The sequence below is a fragment of the Gracilinanus agilis genome, chromosome 4 (genome assembly GCF_016433145.1).
Source record: "Gracilinanus agilis isolate LMUSP501 chromosome 4, AgileGrace, whole genome shotgun sequence".
NCBI lineage: Eukaryota > Metazoa > Chordata > Mammalia > Didelphimorphia > Didelphidae > Gracilinanus > Gracilinanus agilis.
The window spans coordinates 164906539-164929374 of NC_058133.1; the positions used below are offsets into that span (position 1 = coordinate 164906539).

The 22836-nt window shown below is 39.6% G+C and overlaps 1 protein-coding gene across 1 annotated transcript; it reads left to right on the forward strand.

Annotated features, from left to right (window-relative positions):
* Positions 1–4127: 4127 nt before the first annotated feature.
* Positions 4128–22648, forward strand: LOC123246078 (SLAM family member 8-like). Its single transcript, XM_044675026.1, has 5 exons — positions 4128–4133; positions 6348–6420; positions 15226–15564; positions 21527–21856; positions 22359–22648. The coding sequence occupies exons 1-5, from the start codon at positions 4128–4130 to the stop codon at positions 22646–22648; spliced, it is 1038 nt and encodes a 345-aa protein (XP_044530961.1).
* Positions 22649–22836: the final 188 nt, after the last annotated feature.

Genomic DNA, 22836 nt, shown 5'->3' on the forward strand with positions numbered 1-22836 from the left:
AAATAGGATGCTTCCATTTGCATTCAGACTCTATTAGTTCCTTCTATAGTGGTGAAAAGCATTTCTTGACTCTTAATGATTAGGAAAATTATGAAAAGGAACTAAAGCCAAAACATGATGGAGTAGAGGGCAGCTGGATAGCTCAGTGGAATGAGAGCCAGACCTAGAGATGGGAGGTCCTAGGTTCAAATATGGCCTCAGACACTTCCCAGCTGTTTGACCCTGGACAAGTCACTTGATCCCCATTGCCTAGCCCTTACCACTCTCCTGCCTTGGAGCCAATACACAGTATTGACTCCAAGACAGAAGGTAAGGGTTTAAAAAAAAACATGATGGAATAAAAGATCTGGATTTTATAGTGTGCTTTTATTATTATTCAGACAGTAAAAGTCTAATGGGAAAAGATATAGCTTGTCTAGCATTTCCAAATGAGTTTGCTCAAGTACATTTCCTCTCTAGAGAAGTCTAAGTCAACAGAGTAGTTCCATAAAGGCAGCTAGGTGGCGCAATAGAAAGTACTGGGCTTGGAGTCAAGAAGAAATGAGTTCAAATCTGGTCTCAGACAATAGCTGTGTAACCCTAGGCAAGTCACTTAAATCCTGTTTGCCTTAGTTTTCTCATCTCTAAAATGGAGTAATAATAGCACCTACAAGAGTTCAGTCTTCCTAGAGTAAACCTAACCAATTTATCTTGGAAACAATACCTTCTCTCTCCCCTTCTTCCTCCAGTTTTTGAAATTTATCTTCCAGGAGGCACTAGGGATGGTTCTTCTATTTATGTTTTTAATTATTTTTTAAATTTTAATAACAAATTTCCACATAAGTTTCCTGAAGTTATATGACCCAAAATGTCTTCTTCTTTTCTTCCCCCACCCCCCTCCCAAAGCTGGTAAGAAATTCAATCTGGGTTATGCATGTATTATCACTCAAAACATGTTTCCATATTATTAATTTTTATAAGTGAACAATCCTAAAAAACCAAAACCTCAAAACATACACTCAAATAAACAAGTAATAAATAATGTGCTTTCATCTGCATTCCTACTCCATCAGTTCTTTCTGTGGAGGTGGATAGCATTGTTTTTCTTAAGTCCCACCGAATTGTTCTGGATCATTGTACTGCTGTTAGTAGCAAAATCTAACACATTTGATAGTTCCACTATATTGCTGCTACTGTGTACAATGTTTTCCTGGTTCTGCTTATTTCACTCTGCATCCGTTCATAAAGGTCTTTCCAGCTCTTTCTGAAATCATACTGTTCTTCATTCCTTATAGCACAATAGTATTCTATCACCATCATATACCACAATTTGTTCAACCATTCCCCAATTAATGGATATCCCCTTAATTTCCCATGTTTTACCACTACAAAAAGAGTAGCTATAAACATTTTTTAATAAGTAAGTCCTTCCCTGCCCCCTTTTTTTATCTCTTTGGGATACAGACCTAATAATGGTATTACTGGATCAAAGGGTATGCATTGTTTCATAGTCCTTTGGGGATAATTCCAAATTGTCCTCCAAAATGGTTGGATCAGTTCATAGCTCCACCAGCAATGCATTACTGTCCCAATACTTGCTGCATCCTGTCCAATATTTATCATTTTTCTTTGCTGTCTTATTAGTCAATCTGATAGGTGTGAGGTGCTACCTCAGAGTTGTTTTAATTTGCATTTCTCTAATCAAGAGGGATTCATATTTTTTCAAATGATTATTGATAGCTTTGATTTCTTCATCTGAAAACTGCCTGTTCATATCCTTTGACCATTTATCAACTGGGAAATTACTTGTATTCTTATAAATTTGATTTAATTCTTTATATGTCTGAGAAACAAGGCCTTTATCAGAGAAATTTGTTATAAAAATTCATTCCCACTTTTGTCGTTTCTCTTCTAATCTTCGTTGAATTGGTTTTGTTTATACAAAATGTTTTTAATTTAATATAATCAAAATTATTCATTTTATATCTTATAATAATTTTATATCTTATAATAATTTTATATCCTGTAATGTTTGGTCATAACTTCTTCCCTTCTCCATAGATCTGACAGGTAGACTAATCTATGTTCCACTAATTTTTTATAATATTACCCTTTGTGACTAAATTATATATCCATTTTGATCTTATGTTGGTATAGACTGTGAGATGCTGATCTATACTTAATTTTTGCCATACTGTTTTCCAATTTTCCCAATAGTTTTTGTCAAATAGTAAGTTCTTATCCCAAAAGCTGGGATCTATGGGTTTATCAACCACTACATTGCTAAAGTCACTTACTCCTATTCTATTCCATTGATCCTCCCTTCTGTCTCTTAACCACTACCATATTGTTTTTTTCTTTTTAATTTTTTTAAACCCTTAACTTCTGTGTATTGACTACTAGGTGGAAGAGTGGTAAGAGTGGGCAATGGGGGTCAAGTGACTTGCCCAGGGTCACACAGCTGGGAAGTGTCTGAGGCCATATTTGAACCTAGGGCCTCCCGTCTCTAGGCCAGACTCTCAATCCACTGAGCTACCCAGCTGCCCCCTACCATATTGTTTTGATGATCACTGCTGTATAGTGTAAGAGGGAGATTTTAGATATTTTATAGATATATATTTAAAGTATGGCCGCCAGGAATCAACAATTCAGATTGATTCCGTAATTAAAATAGACCCAAGTCAGGATCGGGTTTAAGGAAGTTTATTTACAATTAGGAAGGTAAAAGATAAGTAAATAAAGAGAGGGAGAGGATAGTCCAGGCCTGCAGAGGCCTGGACTGAGAGAGAAAGTTAAAAGGCTAAATAAATTATGCTACAAGCCACAAGGCCTAGCAATCAGATAGGCTAGAGCCTACTTAAGGTAGTCTTGAAAAAACGCCAAGGTAGGCCAAAGAAGTCAGCCTAACTTATCCACATGACCATTCAGAGTAGAAGCAGCCTGAGGTCTCATCCAAGATCCTTCAGCACCAAATTCAAAGCAGGAACTGCCTCAGCAGGAAGTTACCAACATACTTGAAGAGATAGTGTCTCTCCTCACTTCCTGTAGGTACACCTCTAATTCAAGTGGACAAATGGCAGCCTCTACACTGATTTGGACTGCCCAAAGGGCAGTCCCTTGTTCTTGATTTGTTACTTATTGTCACGTGTGGGTAACTAGTCCCCCTCCCCACTAAGGGAGGTGGGGATGACATCATCTAGGGTAGGTAGAGTTTTGACTATGAATGGACTAGAGCTAATTCCATTAACACAATAGTAGGGTTTAAGATCTGTTACTGCTATGCCACCAACCTCCACATTTTTTTTCATTTCTTCCCTGGATACTCTTTATCTTTTATTCTTCCAGATGAACTTTGTGTTCAACATTTTTTCTAATTCTATAAAAAAGTTTCTTGGTAGTTTGATAGGTATGGCACTGAATAAGTAAATTAATTGTCATTTTTATTATATTAGAGCTCGTTCTACCCAGGAGCAACTAATGTTTTTCCAGTTCTTTAGATCTCAGTGGTGGTTCTATTCCAATCAATTTAACTTAGGACATTCTTAATCATTGATATTTAATCTGAAATATCTTTTTTCTCTCAAGAAGGTCTATACCAGGGATTCCCAAAGTGGGCACCATCGCCCCCTGGTGGGTGCTGCAGTGATCCAGGAGGGTGGTGATGGCCACAGGTGTATTTGGGGGCAGTGAATAACTGTAAGGGGTCTGTTATAGTATGTAACAGGGGGCACTAAGTAATACTTTTTCTGGAAAGGGGGCGGTAGGCCAAAAAAGTTTGGGAACCACTGCTCTATACCTTTCTTAGGGAGATGCTTTTTGAATGCCAAAACCATCACTTTATAAAGTCATTAAGTTGATCCAGCAATTCACAAGATCAAAATCAACATAATTACTAGTTACTTAAATCCCAATGGGCATTTTGTGGTAAGGAGAGACATAGCATGATAGACTTAAAAACCTGGAGCAAAATAAAAGCATGGGAATAAACATAATAGCCAAAGCAAGTACAAGGCAAATCCAGGGCAGCATTGATATGTCTTGTCCCTTAACATCCTAAGCTCTGCTTAACTTTGCCCTTTCTTCTATTTTTTCCTTCTTTTTTTAAAGATTTTATTCTCTTCTAACTTGAATCATATGCTTAGACCAGAATGGACGTAAGAGGTGATCTGCTCTGTGCCCTAGGGTCTAGGGATATCAGAAACTAGATACTCTAGGTTTGATCTAATAGCAGCCAGAGGCTGATTCTGAACTTTAGAGTTTGTTGTTGCTATTTATGCTATTATTGTCATTCTTCAGTCATTTATTTGTGCCTGACCTTTCATGAACCCATTTGTTTTTTTATTTATTTGTTTGTTCGTTTATTTAACAGAATTTATTCCCAGTTATCTCATCTCCTTTCTCCCTTCCCTGTACCACAGAAGGTTTCAACTGACAAAAAAGAATATATAGATATAGATAGTGTCTTTCACATTTCAGTTTTTCAATTCATTCTCTGGAGGCACACGTTTGCAAATTATTCTTCAAATATTAATTCTATAGCTGTATATAATGTTCTCTTGGTTCTATTCATTTCACTCTTCATTGCTTTATGTAGATGTTTCCAAGTTTTTTTCTAATTAACCTGCTCATCATTTCTTACTTAATATTCCATCATAATCACATACCACAATTTGTCTAGCCATTCCCCAATTAATCAACATCCCCCAAATTTCCAGTTCCTTACCATCACAAAGAGAACTGTTATAAATATCTTGGAACATAAAGGTTCTTTTCCTTCTTCCCTTATCTCTTTGGGAAATAGACCTAGCAAAAGTATCGGTGGGCCTAAGGGTATACATGGCTTCAGAACTTTCTGGGTATTATTTCAGATTGCTCTCCAAAATGGTTAGATGAGTTGACAATTCCACATTAGTAGCCTCATTTTTCTACATCCCTTCTAACATTTGTCATTTTGCCTTTTTGTCATTTTAGCCAATCTGATAGATGTCATATGATATCTCAGAATTGTTTTGGTTTCTGTTCTTCTAATCAGTAGTGATTTTAAGTATTTTTTTCATATACCTATATGTGGCTTTGATTTCTTCATCTGAAAACTGTTCATTTCTTTTTCCCATTTATAATTTGGGGATTGGCTCTTATTCTTAGAAATCTGACAAAGTCCTCTATATATTTAACCATTTGGGATTTTCTTGGAAAAGATACTGGAGTGGTTTACCATTTCCTTCTCCAGCTCATTGGACAGATGAGGAAACTGTGGGAAACAGGGTTAAGTGATTTGTCTAGAGTTACATAGATAGTAAGTGTCCAAGATCAGATTTGAACTCAAAATGATGAGATTTCCTGACTCTAGGCCCAGCATTCTATCCACTGCACCACATAGGATTCTATATCCATCTAGGAACAATTGCTCCATAGTGGGAAAACATTTTACATTTGGTGGTTTTGTTTCCCTTGGAAGGCAGATTGGGATGAAAAAGAATCAAAGAAGAAAGAGAAGATATGATTACTTAGAGTTACAGTCCACTTTTAATTTTAAAAAAATCTCAGCCAGCGCATATCAGTCCCTTAACACATACCAATTTACCAATCTGTTTATTTCCCCTAAATTTACTAAATTTCCTTAAAACAAATCAATATTACAAGTATGATGGTCTCTGGTTTTTGTTTGTTTGTTTGTTTTGTTTTGTTTAAATCCTTACCTTCCATCTCAGAATCAATTCTATGTATTGGTTCAAAGGTAGAAAAGTAGTAAGGGCTAGGCAATGGGGGTTAAATTGCCCAGGGTCACAGCCAGGAAGTGTCTGAGGTCAGATTTGAACCTAGGACCTCTCATCTCTAGGGCTGGTTTTCAATCCACTGAGCCACCCAGTTGCCCCCTGATGGTCTCTTTTTTGCAGAGATTTCAAGTACTTTGTCCATTTACATGTGGTGGCCTTCCCTGATAAGGATTTCTCTTTAATCACAGAGGAGGCCTGAAAGGGCCAGTTATAAGCAAAAATATCCCCAAAATGTCCAAATATAGAATAGAATGATTTGGTAGGTAGTGAGTTCCTTGTCTCTAGATAAGTTAAAGCAACATATAGATGGTCCCTTGTTAGATATATCACAGAGGGGATTTTTGTTTAAGCATGAGTGGAACTAGATGACCTCTTAGGTCTTTTCTAATTATGAGAATCTATGAAATTGGAGGAAGTGGTTATAGAAATACATCTCACATTTTCTATAGGTCTGAGAGTAGGTGACATTTCCTTCTACTCGGAACTGACCAATAAAATACTGTCGCATTTCCTTTCTCGATCACCCATTCTTCCCCCTTACCCTGTATACCCAAATAGCCTTGTGCTTCTATAATTCCAATTTTACTAAAGAGGGAAAAGTTCCCAGTGCTCAGGATGAGGAGAATTCTCCAACTTCTTCTCCTGTTTCTTCAATCCCAAAAAGGTGAGTGAATCAGTAAAATTTGGTATTCTTCCCCACGCAGGTCCTTAGTCCCAAAGTATCTCATCTTCTTGTGTCCTCTTCTGATTTAGAACAATGAGCAGAGATACTCCTGATCAAGGAAAAAGAGAATTTTTAAAGTAGCCATTGAATATGACAATTATTCTGAACTTTACTTTGAAGAAGCAAGTTGGGTCCAGTGGTGGAAAGAGAAGCTGGACTAAAAGTCATTCAGGAAGAGAGAGAGGAGTGGGGGATTAGTAGAAGAGAGATATTGTGTAAAGGCAGTATCTATTAATGTACAGCAAAGGAGATAACAGAAATAAGACAAGAAATGGAATGGATAGAAAAATCAAAAGAAGACTTTTTTTAGAATTGAAAAGACCTGACCATGTTTTCGAGAAGATGGTGGGGAGGACAAGGAAAAGGCTGAACATGTTTAAGACAGAGCAAGTAATCTTTACAATCACAAGACTTAGAGTTAGAAGGTCTTTAAGGATTCACCTTATGCCTGAAGGCATGAGGTCCAAGGTTCAAATCTGGTCTCAAATACTTCCTAGCTATGTGATCCTAGGCAAGTCACTCAATGTCCTCTTCTGCCTTAGAATTGATACTTAGAATCTATTCTAATCTGGAAATTAAGGGTTTGGTTTTTTAAAAAATAAGATAAAATTTTTAAAAAGGATTCATCTACTCCAATCTCCTCAATGAGAAAATTAAGTTGACAAGAGAATGAATAATTTGCCCAACATCATATGGGTGGTGAGGGTACCTGCACTCAAACTTGTCCTCTCACTCCAAAATCTTTGGCTCTTTTCATAACACTGTACTAACTTTAGTCACCCACTGCTTCTCCTCTAGCAAAATAAAACCACATCCTTCACTTTTCCTAAATATAAAAACCCTTCCCTTTTTTTTCCTTTCCCCTTCTCTTTTTCTTCTTCTTCCTTTCTCTTGCTCTCTTCTCCCTTCTCCTTCCTTTCTCTTCCTTCTCCTCTTCTCTGGATCATTCTCTTCTTTCTCCAAAGTATCCTAGAATTTAGGGGACAAAAGGAGATCTGTGTGACCTCCCAATCTGCAAGGGATCTTACCTTTCATTACTCCACTGCGGAGACTATGGGGTTGGCCATAAGCGGGGACAGGCAGACTAGGTAGGTGAGCATATGGCGTCTCTAAACTCTGACATCCCCAAAGGTCTGATTCTTTCATTTCTATTGGGGTATAGTTGGAAGGAAATAATTTTAACATATATAGTAAATAGTATTAAACTTGTGAAAAGCAATGCCTGCACTATTGTTGTTCAGGCATTCAGTCATGTCCACCTCTTCATGACCTCATGGACCATAGCATGCCAAATGCTGTCCATGGAGTTTTCTTGACAAAGATACTAGAAGGGTTTGCATTTCCTTGTCCACTGAATTAAGACGAATAGCGGTTAAGTAATTGCCCAGGATCATATGGCTAGTAAGCATCTGAGGTCAGATTTGAACTCTGGTCTTCCTGACTCCAGGCCCAGGACTCTATCCAGTTACCTATGCAGGATCTACTCTATCCCAGCACTCTATAAACTACCTAGCTGCTTCCTCACTTGAAGTAGGAATAGATGAATCAGTAACAATAGTCAACACAGCAGATTGACCCTTTCTGGACAAAACTCTGTGTTGGATATAAAAAAGGTTGAAAATAAAAAAGTTGGGGTGGGTGTGGAGATTAAAATTAATATGCAAAATACTAAATATTATATTTATGAATATTTTATTAATAATAAACTAACAGACCTAACTAAAAGGTTACTAACCAATCCGATCCCAGGAACAAAAGAGAGAAAGAGGGGAAGAGTTACAGCCAAATATAAAACAATAATGTGACCGTGCAAACGTGGAGGTGCAGGAGAGATTAAACAGAATTTTGGGAAAACTAAGGGACTTATGGGGGATGAAGTCCAAGGTTCAAAATCTGCATTTATACATGGGGAAAGAAGAAGGAAAGTTAATCCTATATTTAGAAACTAAATAATACTGGCAAAATTTCCAACTCTGACTTAATAGCTTTATAGCCAGAAAATCTCTTAACCTATCTAAACCACTATTTCCTTATTTGTAAAATAAAAATTTAGAAAATGCTTCCTGATAGGTGTTGGTAAAACCTAAGAGTTGTTTTCATTTTAAATTTTTTAGAAATTTTGGTTGAGAGCAAACTACTTTTTCATGTCCTCTGACCATTTGTTAGTTGGAAAATATTATTCATATAAACCTATATTGATCCTCTATCTGTGTTATGAATCAGATATAGGACTGTTATCAAATATAGGACTTCCACTTTCCACAACATCACTATAGGGGAGTAAGGGGTTTTGGAGGACGACTAGCACCTCTGCTGTGAGGGCTTGTGAAGCCCATTTCAGGGCTGCTCGTCCACCTTTTGTGTCTACCTTTCATTTGGTTCCCAACTGGAGTTCCAAGAAGCTGTAGCATGCACAGTGGTCACATTCTGGTAAAATTGTTTTGGCAAATGAGCTAAACCATGATGAGGGTAACCAACAGACCTCAAACCCATCACTGAATTAGGGGAATATCTACCCAATACGTGTGAAGACTTCCTCCAGCAGAATGGGCGGATGAGATTAATTTGTTCCGATGGCCATGTAGGCAGCTGAAGCAGATTCTGACTGTGGAGCATTTAGAGTTTGGTCAGACATCAAAGACATCAAAGTCACTCACTGCATCCCGGGCCATCACCAACCAATCAGCTTGACTTTTTTCTTGTCGTTGACCCTGGATGACTCTGGAAGAGAGAGTGAGGATAAGAACTTTCTGCAACTTTGCCTCACTTAAATCCAATTTTTGTGCAAGTCAAGACGTCACCCCATGATGTCACTGGTTCAAAATTAAAAGATGAAAAACAACATTACTATTTATACTGTCTCCTATACTAGTGCCAGGCACTGAGGGTAAAATAAGTGTGAACACACACCTGTGAATGAATGATTCTGCCTCCCCTCAGGCAGGAATAGAGGGAGATAAGACGGAAAAGGGAGAGGAGGTGTTGGCAGTAAGGCTGAAGGCAGGAAGATGTTCTGGGATGAAAGGGAGGAGGTATGGAAAACCCAAATGAAACTAACTCTATCAGGTCCTTCTAAGTGCTCCATGGGCTCAAATGGGAGAGGAAAATGGTGCCCACCTTGGCATCAGCTCTAAGTTTCAACAGCAAACAGTCTTTTAGGAATATTAACCTGAGAATGGCATTTATGTGAGATTGTTTTTATTGTTGTTGTTGAGTCATTTTTCAGCCATGTCCAACTTTCTTCATGAACCCATTTGGAGTCTTATTTGGCAAAGATACTTGAGTGCTTTGCCATTTCCTTCTTCAGCTTATTTTACTGATGAGAAACTGAGGGAACCAAGATTAAATACTTCTCCAGAGTCATATAACCAGTAAGTGTCTAAGGCTGGTTTTGAATTCAGGTCTTCCTGATCCCAGAGCCAGCACTCTATTCATTGCACTCACCTAATTGCCAGTTACAGTCCTGTGAGATTACTATCATAAATCTAGAACTTAAAGAGACCTCAGAGATCCTCTAGCCCAAATTCCACATGTCCCAGAAGAGGAAGCTGAAGCTGATAGAGGTTAAGGGATACACTTATGGACACAGAGACAAGAAGCGTGAGAAAGATGCTTGGACCCCAGAGGTAGCTGCTCTTCACAATGCTTCCCAATGACTTGGAGAGATGAATGTGGACTCTGAACAATTAGGAGGCCATGAAATAATTCAGGGAAAGGGTAATTCGGATCAGGACAAAAATTATAACGGAAAGAATGAATCAGAGATATTTCAAAAAGCTGGGGGAAAACTTTTCCTTAGAAAAATGTGGTGATCTAAATAAATGTAATTAATACATCCAGAATAAGAAGGGAAACAGTTAAGTGAGAGGGAAACACCCCTTATATCAAATTTCTCTGATAAGGGTTTGGCATCTAAGACATGTAAACAATAGATCATAATACATAACTAACAGATTGTGTGTGTGTGCATGTGTGTACATAGGAGGGCAGGAGATGAGGGGGACAGCCAGGTGGCACAGTGGGCAGAGGGCTGAGCTTGCTCAGGAAGACTCATCTTCCAAATCTGGCCTCAGACACTTAATTTATCAGCTGTGTGACCCTGGGCACCCTATTTACCTAAGTTTCCTTATCTGTCATATGAACTAGAGAAGGAAACAATAAACCACTCCAGTATCTTAGCCAACACCAAAAAGGGTCATAAAGAGTGAAAAGATTGAACCACTATATATGTGGGGTGGTATGTGAGTATATATGCACATATAATATATATAAAACCAAGAGCTATTCCTTAATAAATTAATGATCAAGGGATATGAATAAGATATTAATATTCCTAAAGAAAAATTGCAACCTAATTGACAACCACAAAAAAGAATGTTTCAAATCATTAATAATAATGAGAAATTATACAGAAAATAAAACAACAAATGTTTGTTCCCTTCCCCTCTTCAGGTTTGTGAAGCATTTTATGTTTATAACCCTCTGGGAGGTAGGTGCTATTATTCCCATTTTACAGATGAGGAAAACAAGGCAGAGAAATGTTCAGTGACTTACCCAGGGGCACAGGCCAGATTTTAACTCAAGACTTCTGACCCCAAGTCCAAAGCTCTATGCACTATGACTCTAGCTATATGTAACAACCCTGAAGTTTTACCTCACACCCAGAAAATTGAAGATGACAAAAATGGACTAATCAATGTTGAAGGCATTTGGGAAGATAGGCACACTAGTACTATAAATTAGTGCAACTGCTTTGGAAAGCAATTTGAAATTAAGGAAATAAAGTGACTAAAATGTCCATATGCAGCTAAACCAGAGATACCATTACTAAGCTTATTCTTCTTGAAGGCTGTTCATAAAAAGAAAGTCCCTGTATAAATCAAAATATTTATAGCAGCATTTTAGTAATAACAAAAAAGGGGGGGGAGGAATGGAAGTAAAGTAGACAACTATTGATTGGGGAATGACCAAACAAATTATGGTGGTGGTGGTGGTGGTGGTGGTGGTGGTGGTGGTGGTGGTGGTGGTGGTGGTGGTGGTGGTCGTTGTTAAGGAGCAGTACAATGGATAGAGTGGTAGGCCTGGAATCGTCTTCTTGAGTTCAAATGTGACCTCAGATTCTTACTAAACTGGGTAAACCTGAACAAGTCACATCACCCTAGTTTACCTCAGTTTCTTCATCTATAAAATAAGTTTGAAATGAAAATGTAAAACTACTCCAATATTTTTCCAAGAAAGCTTCAAATGGAATCATGAAGAGTTGGATATGACTGAACAAATTATGGCAAGGGAATTTGTTAGAACATTATTGGGGAGGGCAGCTGGATGACTCAGTGGATTGAGAGTCAGGCCCAGAGTCAAATCTGGCCTCAGACACTTTCTAGCTATGTGACCCTGGGCAAGTCACTTAACCCCCATTGCTTAGCACTTAATGCCCAATATTGATTCCAAGACGGAAGGTAAGGGTTTTAAAAAAAAAAAACATGATTGTGCTGCAAGAAAGACAAATATGAACAAAGAGAATCTTAGAAAACTCTCCATGAATTGATAGTGTGAATTAAGCAGAGCAGAGAAAATAATAGATGAAATAACTACAGTGTAAACAATTAACAACCACCCAAGAAAAATCAAAAGTGAATGTTGCAAAATTACAAAGAATAAGCCTGGCTCAAAAGAAGAGATGAGAAGACACTCCCATCCTATCCTTTTGCAAATATAAGAGGTCCACAAGTGTTGTACATTGCACATAGTCAGACTTTTCAATGTATTGATCACTGAGTGCTGTTTTTTTTTCTTCTTTTGCCTTTAAAAGTATTGGTCATTATATGAGATGATTATCTAAGAGAGGAAGGGAAAAGGATATTGAGGGAAATTATGATGTAAAAACAAAAGACACCAAAAAATTTTAAGTAAATTGTTTTTAATTCTTTTGAGATGATGGGGTAGTCTCACTTCCAGTGGTCTGTTTGACATTATCTGTTCTATTTGTCTAGCCACAAAATCTCATTGTATAGAGACTTCCTGGACTCTTGGTTTAGCACAGAGATGAAAGAGATAATTTGGAAGCAAGGGCTACATTCAGAAAGTGCATTGCAACCCTCAAAGTGCTATGTAAATGCCAGCTACTGAAAGTTAGCTTGGTGTAAGGGTTAGCCATGGAGTCAGAAAGCTCTCAGTCCTGCCTCCAATATATCCTGGATATAGCACAGGGCAAGTCACTTACCCTCCCAGTACCCCAAGCAGCTGTGTAAGGTTGCAGAGTATGTACCAATCATGGGTCATTCCCTATGCCAAGGAAATCATAGGTGCAATCCAAACATGTATTTCATTGTTATTATTAAGGTATCTCCTTCTTGAAGAATGTCCATCTCTGATTTCCCTGTTGTTTCAATTGTGTCCAATTTTTTGTGAGTCCATTCACGGTTTTCATGGCAAAGATAACAGAGTAGTTTGCCATTTCCTTTTCCAGCTCACTTTATAAATAGGGAAACTGAGGCAAACAGGGTAAACTGGCTTGCTCTTGGTCACACAGAAAATTTCTGAGGCCAGATTTGGAATCAGGATGATGAATCCCCCTGACTCCAGGACTCACGCTCTATCTACTGAATCATCCACCTGCCCATAATCTGCTCTCTACTTATATTTATTAGCTATGAGAACATAACTTATCTAATCCCTGGTTTTCTACTCATACTTTCTAATTTAATAAAATTTGTTATTTTATCAATGTAAGGATTCCCAGGGAGGAACTTCATCTACCCCACCCAAAAAAGGATCACCTGCTCTGTAACTTTTGGTCTTAGAGAGCTGCCTGGGACACTGAGCCACATGGCTAGTTTATGTAAGAGGCAAGACTTCAAATTCCTAACTCTAAGGCCAGATGTCAGCTTCAACAAACTGCCTAAATACCCCATTCATTCTTTTTTGAGATGCCTTTTTTTTATTTTATTTTTTAGAAAAAATTTCCATGGTTACATGATTCATGTTCTTACTTTCCCCTTAACCCCTCCAACCCTCCCACCCCCCATAGCTGACACGCATTTCCACTGGTTTTAACATGTGTCATCAATAAAGACCTATTGCACCATGTCTTTTGGAACACCCTGCATATCAACAGTCATGACTTAGGTGTAGAAAAAGGGGAATAAAGGAAATTGAATGACTGGGGAAAGAATTGGACCAGGACTATATCAAGAATAATTCTGAGCCTGCACAGTTACTCATAGAATATCAAAAGATCTACAAGAAGATTTGGGGTGTGTTGAGTGATCTTCTGTGGAGGACATAGAGAGGAATCAGACAAATAGGAGGTGCAGTGGATAGAGTGATGAACCTGGAATCAAGAAGACTTATCTTCCTGAGTTCAAATCTGGCCTCAGCCACTTACTAGCTGTCCAACCCTGAGCAAGTCACTTAAACCTATTTGCCTCAATTTACTCATCTGTAAAATGAGCTAGAAAAAGAAATGACAAACTACCCTAGTAGCTTTGCCAAGAAAACTCCAAATGGGATCAAGAAAAATGGGACACAGGGGACAGCTATGTGGCTCAGTGAATAGACAGCCAGGTCTGGAAACAGTCCTGGGTTCAAATCTGACCCCAGACATTTCCTAGCTGTATGACCCTGGGCAAGGCACTTAACTCCCATTGTGTAGTCCTTACCACTCTTTTGTCTTAGAACCAATACTTAGTATTGATTCTAAGATGGAAGGTAAAGTGGTATAGATATAGATAAAAGATATAGGTATAGATAAGATAGACAAGAATTGCCCAGGATGAGAAAGGGGAAGACTCAATGGTCTCTAGCAGTAGAGTACCTATATAGGAATGCCTATATCAATAAGGACAAAGATCCATCAATTACTGGCATCATAAGCCATGAGAGGCAGTTGGTATGTAGAGGAAGGAGAGCTGGACTTTGAGCTCTAGGACCTGAGTTCACTTACAAATTGGATAACTATTCTGTGCCTTGGGGCAAGTCACTTTTCTATTCCATTTCCTCATCTGTAAAATACGGTGATTAAACCAAGTAATCTCTAAGTTCCCTTCTACATCTAAATCTGTGATCTTATGATACTGTGAATTTAAATAAATTGTGTACCAGTCTATGTGTTATGTCCATTAAGCAACTAAGTGGTCCAACAGAGTGCTAGAGTCAGGAAATCTTGCCCAAGTTAAAATCCTACTTCAGACATTTATGAGATGTCTGACCCTGGACAAGTCACTTACCTCTCTGTGACTCAGTTTCCCCATTTGCATAATGGGGATAATAATTTTACCTTCCTCTCAGGGTTGTTATGAGGATACAATGAGAGTATCTATAAAGTTCTTTGCAAACCTTAATGTTCTATTCAGTGGTTCCCAAACTTTTTTGCCCTACCACCCCCTTTCCAGAAAAAATATTACTTAGCACCCCTGGAAATTATTTTTTTTAATTTTAATAGCAATTAATAGGAAAGATAAATGCACCTGTGGCCATCACCGCTTTCCTGGATCACTGCAGCACCCACCAGGGGGCGGTGGTGCCCACTTTGGGAATCACTGTTCTATATAAATGCTAGCTATTATTACTATAAATAATAGTGGTCTTCTACATGATCAACCCTAGGAGGCCAGGAACCATGTTTTATTTATCTTTGTAGATTCCCTCTGCCTAGCACCTGCTTTGCACATAATAAGAGCTTTAGTAGACGGTTGTTGGAAGAATGAATCCCTCCTGAATTCAGACTCTTGTCTTCTAACACAGGCACTCAGAAGAAAGAAGCCAAGGACTCTCACCACACAGTGGATGGGATTGTTGGGGGATCCATCCTGTTCCCCTTGAATGTCTCCTTGGAGACAGAAATCCAAGAGATCGAATGGAGGTTTAAATCTGAGCAGCTTCAGCTCCTCTCCCTTAAACCTGGGGCCTCCTCTTTTCTTTGGTACAGTCCTTTGGACAGATACAAGGGGAGGCTGGAGGTCCTGGAGGACTCCTCCCTCATCATAAGGAAGCTGACTCCCAAGGACAGTGGACTCTACGAAGTTCGGATCATCTTCATTTCTGGAGTGTTCATCATTCAGACCTTTGTCCTCTCCGTCTATGGTAAATATGACTTTAAATATAGGTAAATTGGCTTTTATTTTGGAGATGAAAAGGATGTACAAAAATTATACATATATATACATATAATATATATGCAACATATTTATGTACAAAGAAGTTGGGACAGGTGAGGTAAACTATACAGGCTGCTTAGCAATTCTCCCCTTTGACATGGAGCTTTTGACCTAAGAATTGAGCATGAGGAAATGGAGCAAGAAACACACAAATAATTGTATACATTTACAAGTGGGAGCCAGTGGAGCTGTGGGTCAGGAAGACTATGGCTCTGATCCATTTTATGTGTATTTATGATGAGCAGGTGCCCACTTGCCCAAGGACTATATTCTCGACTACTTTTTAGGCCTGTAGTCTAGGAAAGAAGATGAGTCCGAGGCTAGAAAAAACAGAATCATAGCACCCCCGAGTCGGAAGGGACTTCAGAAGTCATCAAGGGAGTCCCTTCCATAGCATTCCAGACAAGTGGTTACTCAGCCTCAGCTGGAAAACTTCCCTCACCATGGAACTCACGCCACACCCTGACTCCCCCCAAGGTAGCACAAACTACATTCGGACAGCTCTTTTGGAAAGTTTCTTAGAAGCCAGTTTTTTTTATTATTTTTTGGTAACTAGGTGGCACAGTGGACAGAATTCTGGACTTGAAAGTCAGAGAGAGCTGATTTCTAATCTGACCTCAGACATTTCTTAGTTATGTGACCCTAGGCAAGTCACTTAGACTTCTGTATGCCTCAGTTTCCTCGTTTGTAAAATGGGGATAATAATAGCACCACCCTCCCAGGGCTGTTGTGAAGACCAAATGGAATAATTATATATTGCTCAGCACAGTGCCTGCCACCCAATAAATACTATACTGCCCTCTGCTGGCCTACTGTAGCTTCTACCTAAAGCTTCTAATTCTGCCCTCTAGAGCCAAAACTGCACAAGTCTAACCTTTCTTCCTCTCACTGGCCCTTCAGCTACTCCAATACCACTTTCAATTTCCCATTAAGGCTCTTTCCAGATCAAACATTCCAGAGTTCTCAATGTTTTCAGGCTCCTGAGACAAATACCAAAGTTTTGCACTCCCCCAAATAAAAACCAGTCAAGGTTACATCAGTGTTGTCGGTCACACTTTTTTTTTTTTTTTGCGCTGAATATTTTCGTTGTACTTTAATCATTTTTCAGTTGCATCTGGCCCTTTGTGGTCCCATTTGGGTTTTTCTTGTCAAAGATACTGAAGTAGTTTGCCATTTCCTTCTCCAGTTCATTTTACAAATGAGAAAACTGAGGCAAAAAGCATTGAGACTTGCTCAGGGTCACATAGCTAGCAAGTGCCTGATGCCAGATTTGAACTCAGGAAGATGAGTCTTCCTGACTTCAGGCCCAGCACTCTATCCACTGTTCCACCTAGGACCGAACATGGTGACTTTATTGATGATGGATAATATAGGATTTTGGGGCAAGGATGTCAGTGGGGCACAGGATCCCTAGTACAGGGACACAAGTTAAGGATGTGGGCTCCCCCATGTTGGAAATATTTTTTTTGAATGGGAATAAAGATCCATGGCTTTCCACTTTAATCACTGGAGGTCATATAGACCATGAGGTCTAGCACATGGCTGTTTGTTTTTTTTTTTTTATCACCATTTTCATTGTCTTACCGAAACAAGCTTGGCAATACCAGTTCCCGCATCAAAGGTAGAAGAGTGTAGCATCGGTGACACTGTTAAAGTCACAGAATACAATCTGGTCCTCTGTATAGTCCAAGATACCCATCTTGGGTTCCCTCTGAAGCATGCTTTACCACCTTCTTATTATCATTATATTTGGCAGGTTTCTCTAGGTGGCAGGACAGAACTGTAACAGATACATGGGAGTAGAAACACAGAAGGCCATCTGTAGTCTGAGCAGCACCAGGAGCATCAGGGATGATGTTTGGGGAGGCACCATGCTCATCAGTCCACAACTTGCCATGGTGTCCACTCTGCCTGAGGTGAATGCAGCCCTGGTCACCAGATGCCAATATGGCCAACCATATTTGTTGACTCCAACTTTTACCATCGTGTCTCAGGGATGTGTGTGTAGCAGCAGATCCTAGCACTGAGCTTAGGAGAAGAGCCGAGAGCTGTAGATCATACTTTTTACCTGGGGTTTGAGCTGTACAAAGCCCCTCAGCCCTTCCCTTCCCACTATTCCTAGGGAGCCCTCATGTTACAGCTGCTCTGAGTAGGGATGGTTCACTCCTCAATCATGATTCCCTGGGGCTACTTCCAAGGATTCATCTCAAGTTTCTCAAAAATTCCCTCTTCTAGGAAGTCTCCATGTACTGTCACCCACTCTGCACTTTGGAAAAAAAAAACAAGTTCTGGTCAAGAGGCCTCAGTTTCTGTCCCAGCTTTGCAACTGACTACTTGTGTGACTTTGGGAAAAATTAGTTCATTTTCCTTGGCCTCCATTTCTTTATTTATTCCTATTTTTTCCCTTGGATAGCTGGTGGCACAGTGGATAGGCCAGTAGTCAGAAAGATCTAAATTCAAATAAAATGCTTTACTAACTGTGTGGCTATAGGAATCACTTAGCCTCCATTTGCCACAGTTTCCTCATCTGTAAAATGGGGGTAATAATAGACCCAACTTCCCATGATTCTTCTAAGAACCACATGAGATGTTTTTATTTAATTCTCATGTTCTGTTTTAGAATCAATATTCTGTACCAGTTGCAAGGCAGAAGAGAGATAAGAGATAGGCCATTAGTGTTCAGTGAGTTGCCCAGAGTCACATAATTAGGAAATATCTGAAGCCATATGTGAATCCAGGAACACCATCTCCAAGGCTTAGCTCTCCAATCCACTGACCTCCCTATATGCCCAATGAGATGATCATTATAGAGTGCTTAGTAGAGAGTGAGAGATATACAAATAATAGTGATTATTATATGTTGGACCAGGTTGGACAAGGTTAGACCAAGTGGTCTCTTAGGTCCCTTTCAGCTTTAAATCCCATAAACCCTAAAGAGTTCTCACCTGGTTCACCCTAGATTCCTTTACCTGTTTTGATATTTTACCTCAAAGTAGTCCTCACTCTAGGACTTCCCAAAAGATAGGGATGATCTCTCTCCATCTTGAAATCTTTCCTTCCTCAAATACCATAAAGAAAGGCTTTGCCATGAATCATTGACTGTCTACAGTTTGTTTGCATCTCTTAAAGCACCTCTTTTTCCCTCAGGCTAACTTTCTTGTCTGCCTGTTCCTTTAAGAGCAGAGAAGAGCAGGGTAGGGCAGAATTGTCCTATTGTTCATAATAATTATGAATCCAGTAACTTTTACAACCCAGTAAAACTTTTCATCAGACTTCTCAGTAGCCAATACTGATTTTATAGCTCTTTACACAAATGCATCAAGGCCTGGGAGACCCAGACCCAAGCCCCAAACACACTCTGCTTGTATTTCCCTCTCTGCTTCTGCAGTCTTCCAGTCTCTATTTCTATACCATTTTGTTGCTCTCCTTTGTTAGCTACTTCTGCTGCTACTACTTTTCTTTCTCCTGCTGATGCTGCTACAACTAATTTTTCTCCCCTTCCCCTCTTCTCATTGTCCTCTTCTTTTTCTTCACATTTTTCATCTGCTCCTTTTCTCTCTACCTCTGCTTGCAAAGAGCCCACTCTTCGCTTGGGAAGGTCTCTGGAGGTGGGATGGCGTGGCGAAAATGAAATGAAAATGAGCCAGAATGCAAGTGGAATTGCAGAGGCTGTTCTCTATTGCCATCTGCTGATTTTTATTTTTATACCCTTTTTTCTTTATGATCTCATACAGGTTTTGATTTTCCCATGCATTCAAAATCACATATTAACTTTTGAAACATATATGATTGGCATTTACTAATTATTTTACTGTGGTTAAACAAAGGAGCAAGCTTGTCAAGAATTATTCATTATGGAATGGCTTAATTGGAACTTATTATTTTCAGCCATCTGTAAGGTACAAGTACATCATTTCCTAGCTAAGCATAATAGTTAATTATATTTTAACTAATTAAATCATGCATATTGTTATGTTATGCTATTCATACCTATCATCAATCAAGGAGATAGTTATAGTAGTTGATCACATCAAATAAGATACAATAATATCAGTCTGATCCGAATTTTGCTCCCATTATATTCTTTCGTTTTTCACTATTTTTTTAAAAAGTATGTTTGCTGTTCTTTCTGCTATTGGGTCTATAAGAATGCAGTTCTGGAAGGGGGATTCTGTGCTAATTTGTCATTGTCCTGTTTTCCTTGTGTTTCACTGTTTCCTTGGTCTGTGGGAGTTTGGGAACAAATCAAGGCCAGGTACATTCTTGCTGGAGAATTTAGAAACTTGCATTAACTCACTAACTGCTGGTTTTTTGCTAGGCTGATTCTAGGGAAAGTTTCTACTATGGGGGTTTGTTTAGGGGTTTATTTTGGGATAGTGGGTAGTCTGTGACTATGGTTGTTCTTGCCATGAACCCGTATTGTTTTTTTGTGTCTCCCTGGGGCTGAATAAGGATGCTGATTGCAATAGTTTCAATGCAAGTGAATGTCACTGTAAAAAGAATCACATAGGGTAAACTGAGTGTGGAATTTCCATCCTCCTGACAACCTGCTGAGCTGGATTGTCAGAGCTGGTAACTAGCTATGCTAAACATCACAGCTTTGATGGCTTCCTGCATCTGCTGATGCTTCTCCCCTTCTCCCTTCCCAAGGGAGGGCCATATTGCAGCCAACAGACTCAGATGCCATCTTCACCCACAGAAATAAGAAGATACTCACCCCACCTCTTTCCTTTCAAACTCCTTAACCTCTTTTTATTGCCCAAGCCAATGTCTGTGGAAGGAAATTCAGAGAGAGTAGAGAAAACTTTCTGGGAGCCCAGCTCTCAAGTTCCCCCAAATCACAGGATCTTCTCTTTTTTCAGTAAGCTCAATGTCATCTCCCTCCAGTTATTCTAATCCTAAAATCCCAAAACAATATATTTTTTTTAAAAAAACTATTCATTACCTCACTACAGTCACCAAAAGAGAGATACTTTTAGAATTCCTTGGCCAGATGAATGAATTTCTTCTCTTCTTTGGCCCCCACCTTCTCCTTTGGAAAAAATGGCATGCATAGTGCTTATTAGAGCTCTAACTAGGATAAGACTACCCAGCGATTTGCTTCAAAACATCAAAACTGAGGAGCAAGAATTTAACATGTGTGCTCTTTCAGAAGCATAGAACCAGGGGGCAGCTGAGTAGCTCAGTGGATTGAGAGTCAGGTCTAGAGACAGGTGGTCTTAGGTTCAAATCTGGCCTCAGACACTTCCCAGCTTTGTGACCCTGGGCAAGTCACTTGACCCCCATTGCCTACCCTTATCACTCTTCTGCCTTGGAGCCAATAAACAGTATTGACTCCAAGATGGAAGATAAGCGTTAAAAAAAAAAAAGAAGCATAGAATCCAAGTTAATAATTAATTTTCTAATTATTCAACTACATTTCTCTTAATTATTTATATTTTTTCACAACATGAATTTACAGTTTTAATTGGAAGGTCCAGTTGATTCTTTTCCCCGGGGGACAAATTTCCCTTACAATTGGTGGCTCTTTTTTTTTTTTTTTAAACTGTCTTCTGTCTTAGAATCAATGCAATGTCTTGGCTCCAAGGCAGAAGAAGAGTAAAGGCTAGGCAATGGGAGTTAAGTGACTTGCCCAGAGTCACATAGCTGGAAATGTCTGAGGCTAGATTTGAACCTAGGACCTCCTGCCTCTAGGCCTAGCTCTCAATCCACTGAGCTACCCAGCTGCCCCAATTGGTGGTTCTTCATCTAAATCTGTAAGTACAATCTGAGGCTTTGTTCCTCCTGTGAAAGATGGCATCTTATGAAAGATGACTAGCAGCATGAGTGAAGACTTCTGAGATTCCATGCCTCCTGCCCTAATTTCTCTTCTTTTCCTTTCATCCTAGACCCCATTCCTGTTCCCCAAATCCATATCCAGTCACAGTGCCTCACATCATTCTGGTGCAATATTACCCTGGATTGCAGGGTCTCAGAGCCTAGGACAGCTGTAACAGTGACCTGGAGAGGTTGGAACCTCCTGAGCACACTGGAGAAGACAGAAATATCAGAGGTGTCTTCCAACTCCAGAACCCTGAGTTTGTCCTTACCAAGGAATCAATCTAATTCTTCACTCACCTGCTTGGTCAGCAATCCTGTGGATCAAAGAAATATCACCATAAATCTGAGAAATGTCTGTGCTCTGAGGGACACCTATGCTTCAAACAAAGCTTCAAAGGGTAGGAGTGATGGATTTCTGAGGTGGGAGTGAGGTGGGAGGAAGTCATTCCTAAATTTTCACTGGAACTGGAAGAGAAATTCCCTCTCTCATATCCCTGTTCCCTTTGGAGGCCATTCCAGTGAAATGGAGAAATCTGAACTTTCTGTTCTTTCCTAGAGTAGAAAGTGACCAATGGGGTTTGGGGAGCAGCAGAGCATACTAGGTGTCAGGGGAATGTTTCTGACCTACTTTAGAGAGGGCCCACCCACAAATCTCACACATCATGATTGAGAGTAGCACAGAGAAGCCAGAATGGTTTTATCATTAACCCTCAGTGCCCTTCAAGTGACATCAACACTGACCCTATCTATACCTAAAAACTCCACTGAGTGGGCTGGCATCATGGGAATCTGCCCAATCTCTTGGGAGGAGGTTGTCCAGATTAATTCCCACCCATCATCCCAAACAATCCCAATCATTTCACATCCCATGTGCCTTATGTCTTTGTTCTAACCCAGTAGAGCCTGTGAATATGTTTTCCTGCCCCATGAAATGGATGCTCCTGTGGAAAGGGCTTCTCCTCCTTGGGATCCTATTGTGGACACTGGGCATCAGGTTCACTGGGGACAAGGGACAAGCTGAAGAGGGCCAAGCTAAGAAGAATGAAGTCAACAGGCGCAGACAACCTCCAGGAATAAAAAACATGCACACCTGGACTGACTACTGCCCCCAACCCCATCCCTCAGATTATTCAGTCCCTGATGGAAAAGAAATCAGCACTCTGAAAAGAACCAGGACCCTCCATCCATGATCTGCATGACTGACCAAAGGAAAAAGCTATCCTTTCTCCTGCTTCTACTCATGCTAGATCTAACAGAAAAAAGGCTGAGAGAACCTCTTCCCCCAGATGTAGCCCACAGGCAATTAATACTGTTAGAATAATTGAATTATCCTCAAGGCTGCTGGGACCTCAGGGTCAGTGAGGGAGGTGTCCTTGAC

Excerpts from the sequence above, each read along its gene's own strand:
- LOC123246078 (XM_044675026.1), top strand. Across the intron at positions 6,421-15,225 it reads GTTTCTTCAATCCCAAAAAG|GCACTCAGAAGAAAGAAGCC; the intron begins GTGAGTGAATCA and ends CTTCTAACACAG. Across the intron at positions 21,857-22,358 it reads TTCAAACAAAGCTTCAAAGG|AGCCTGTGAATATGTTTTCC; the intron begins GTAGGAGTGATG and ends CTAACCCAGTAG.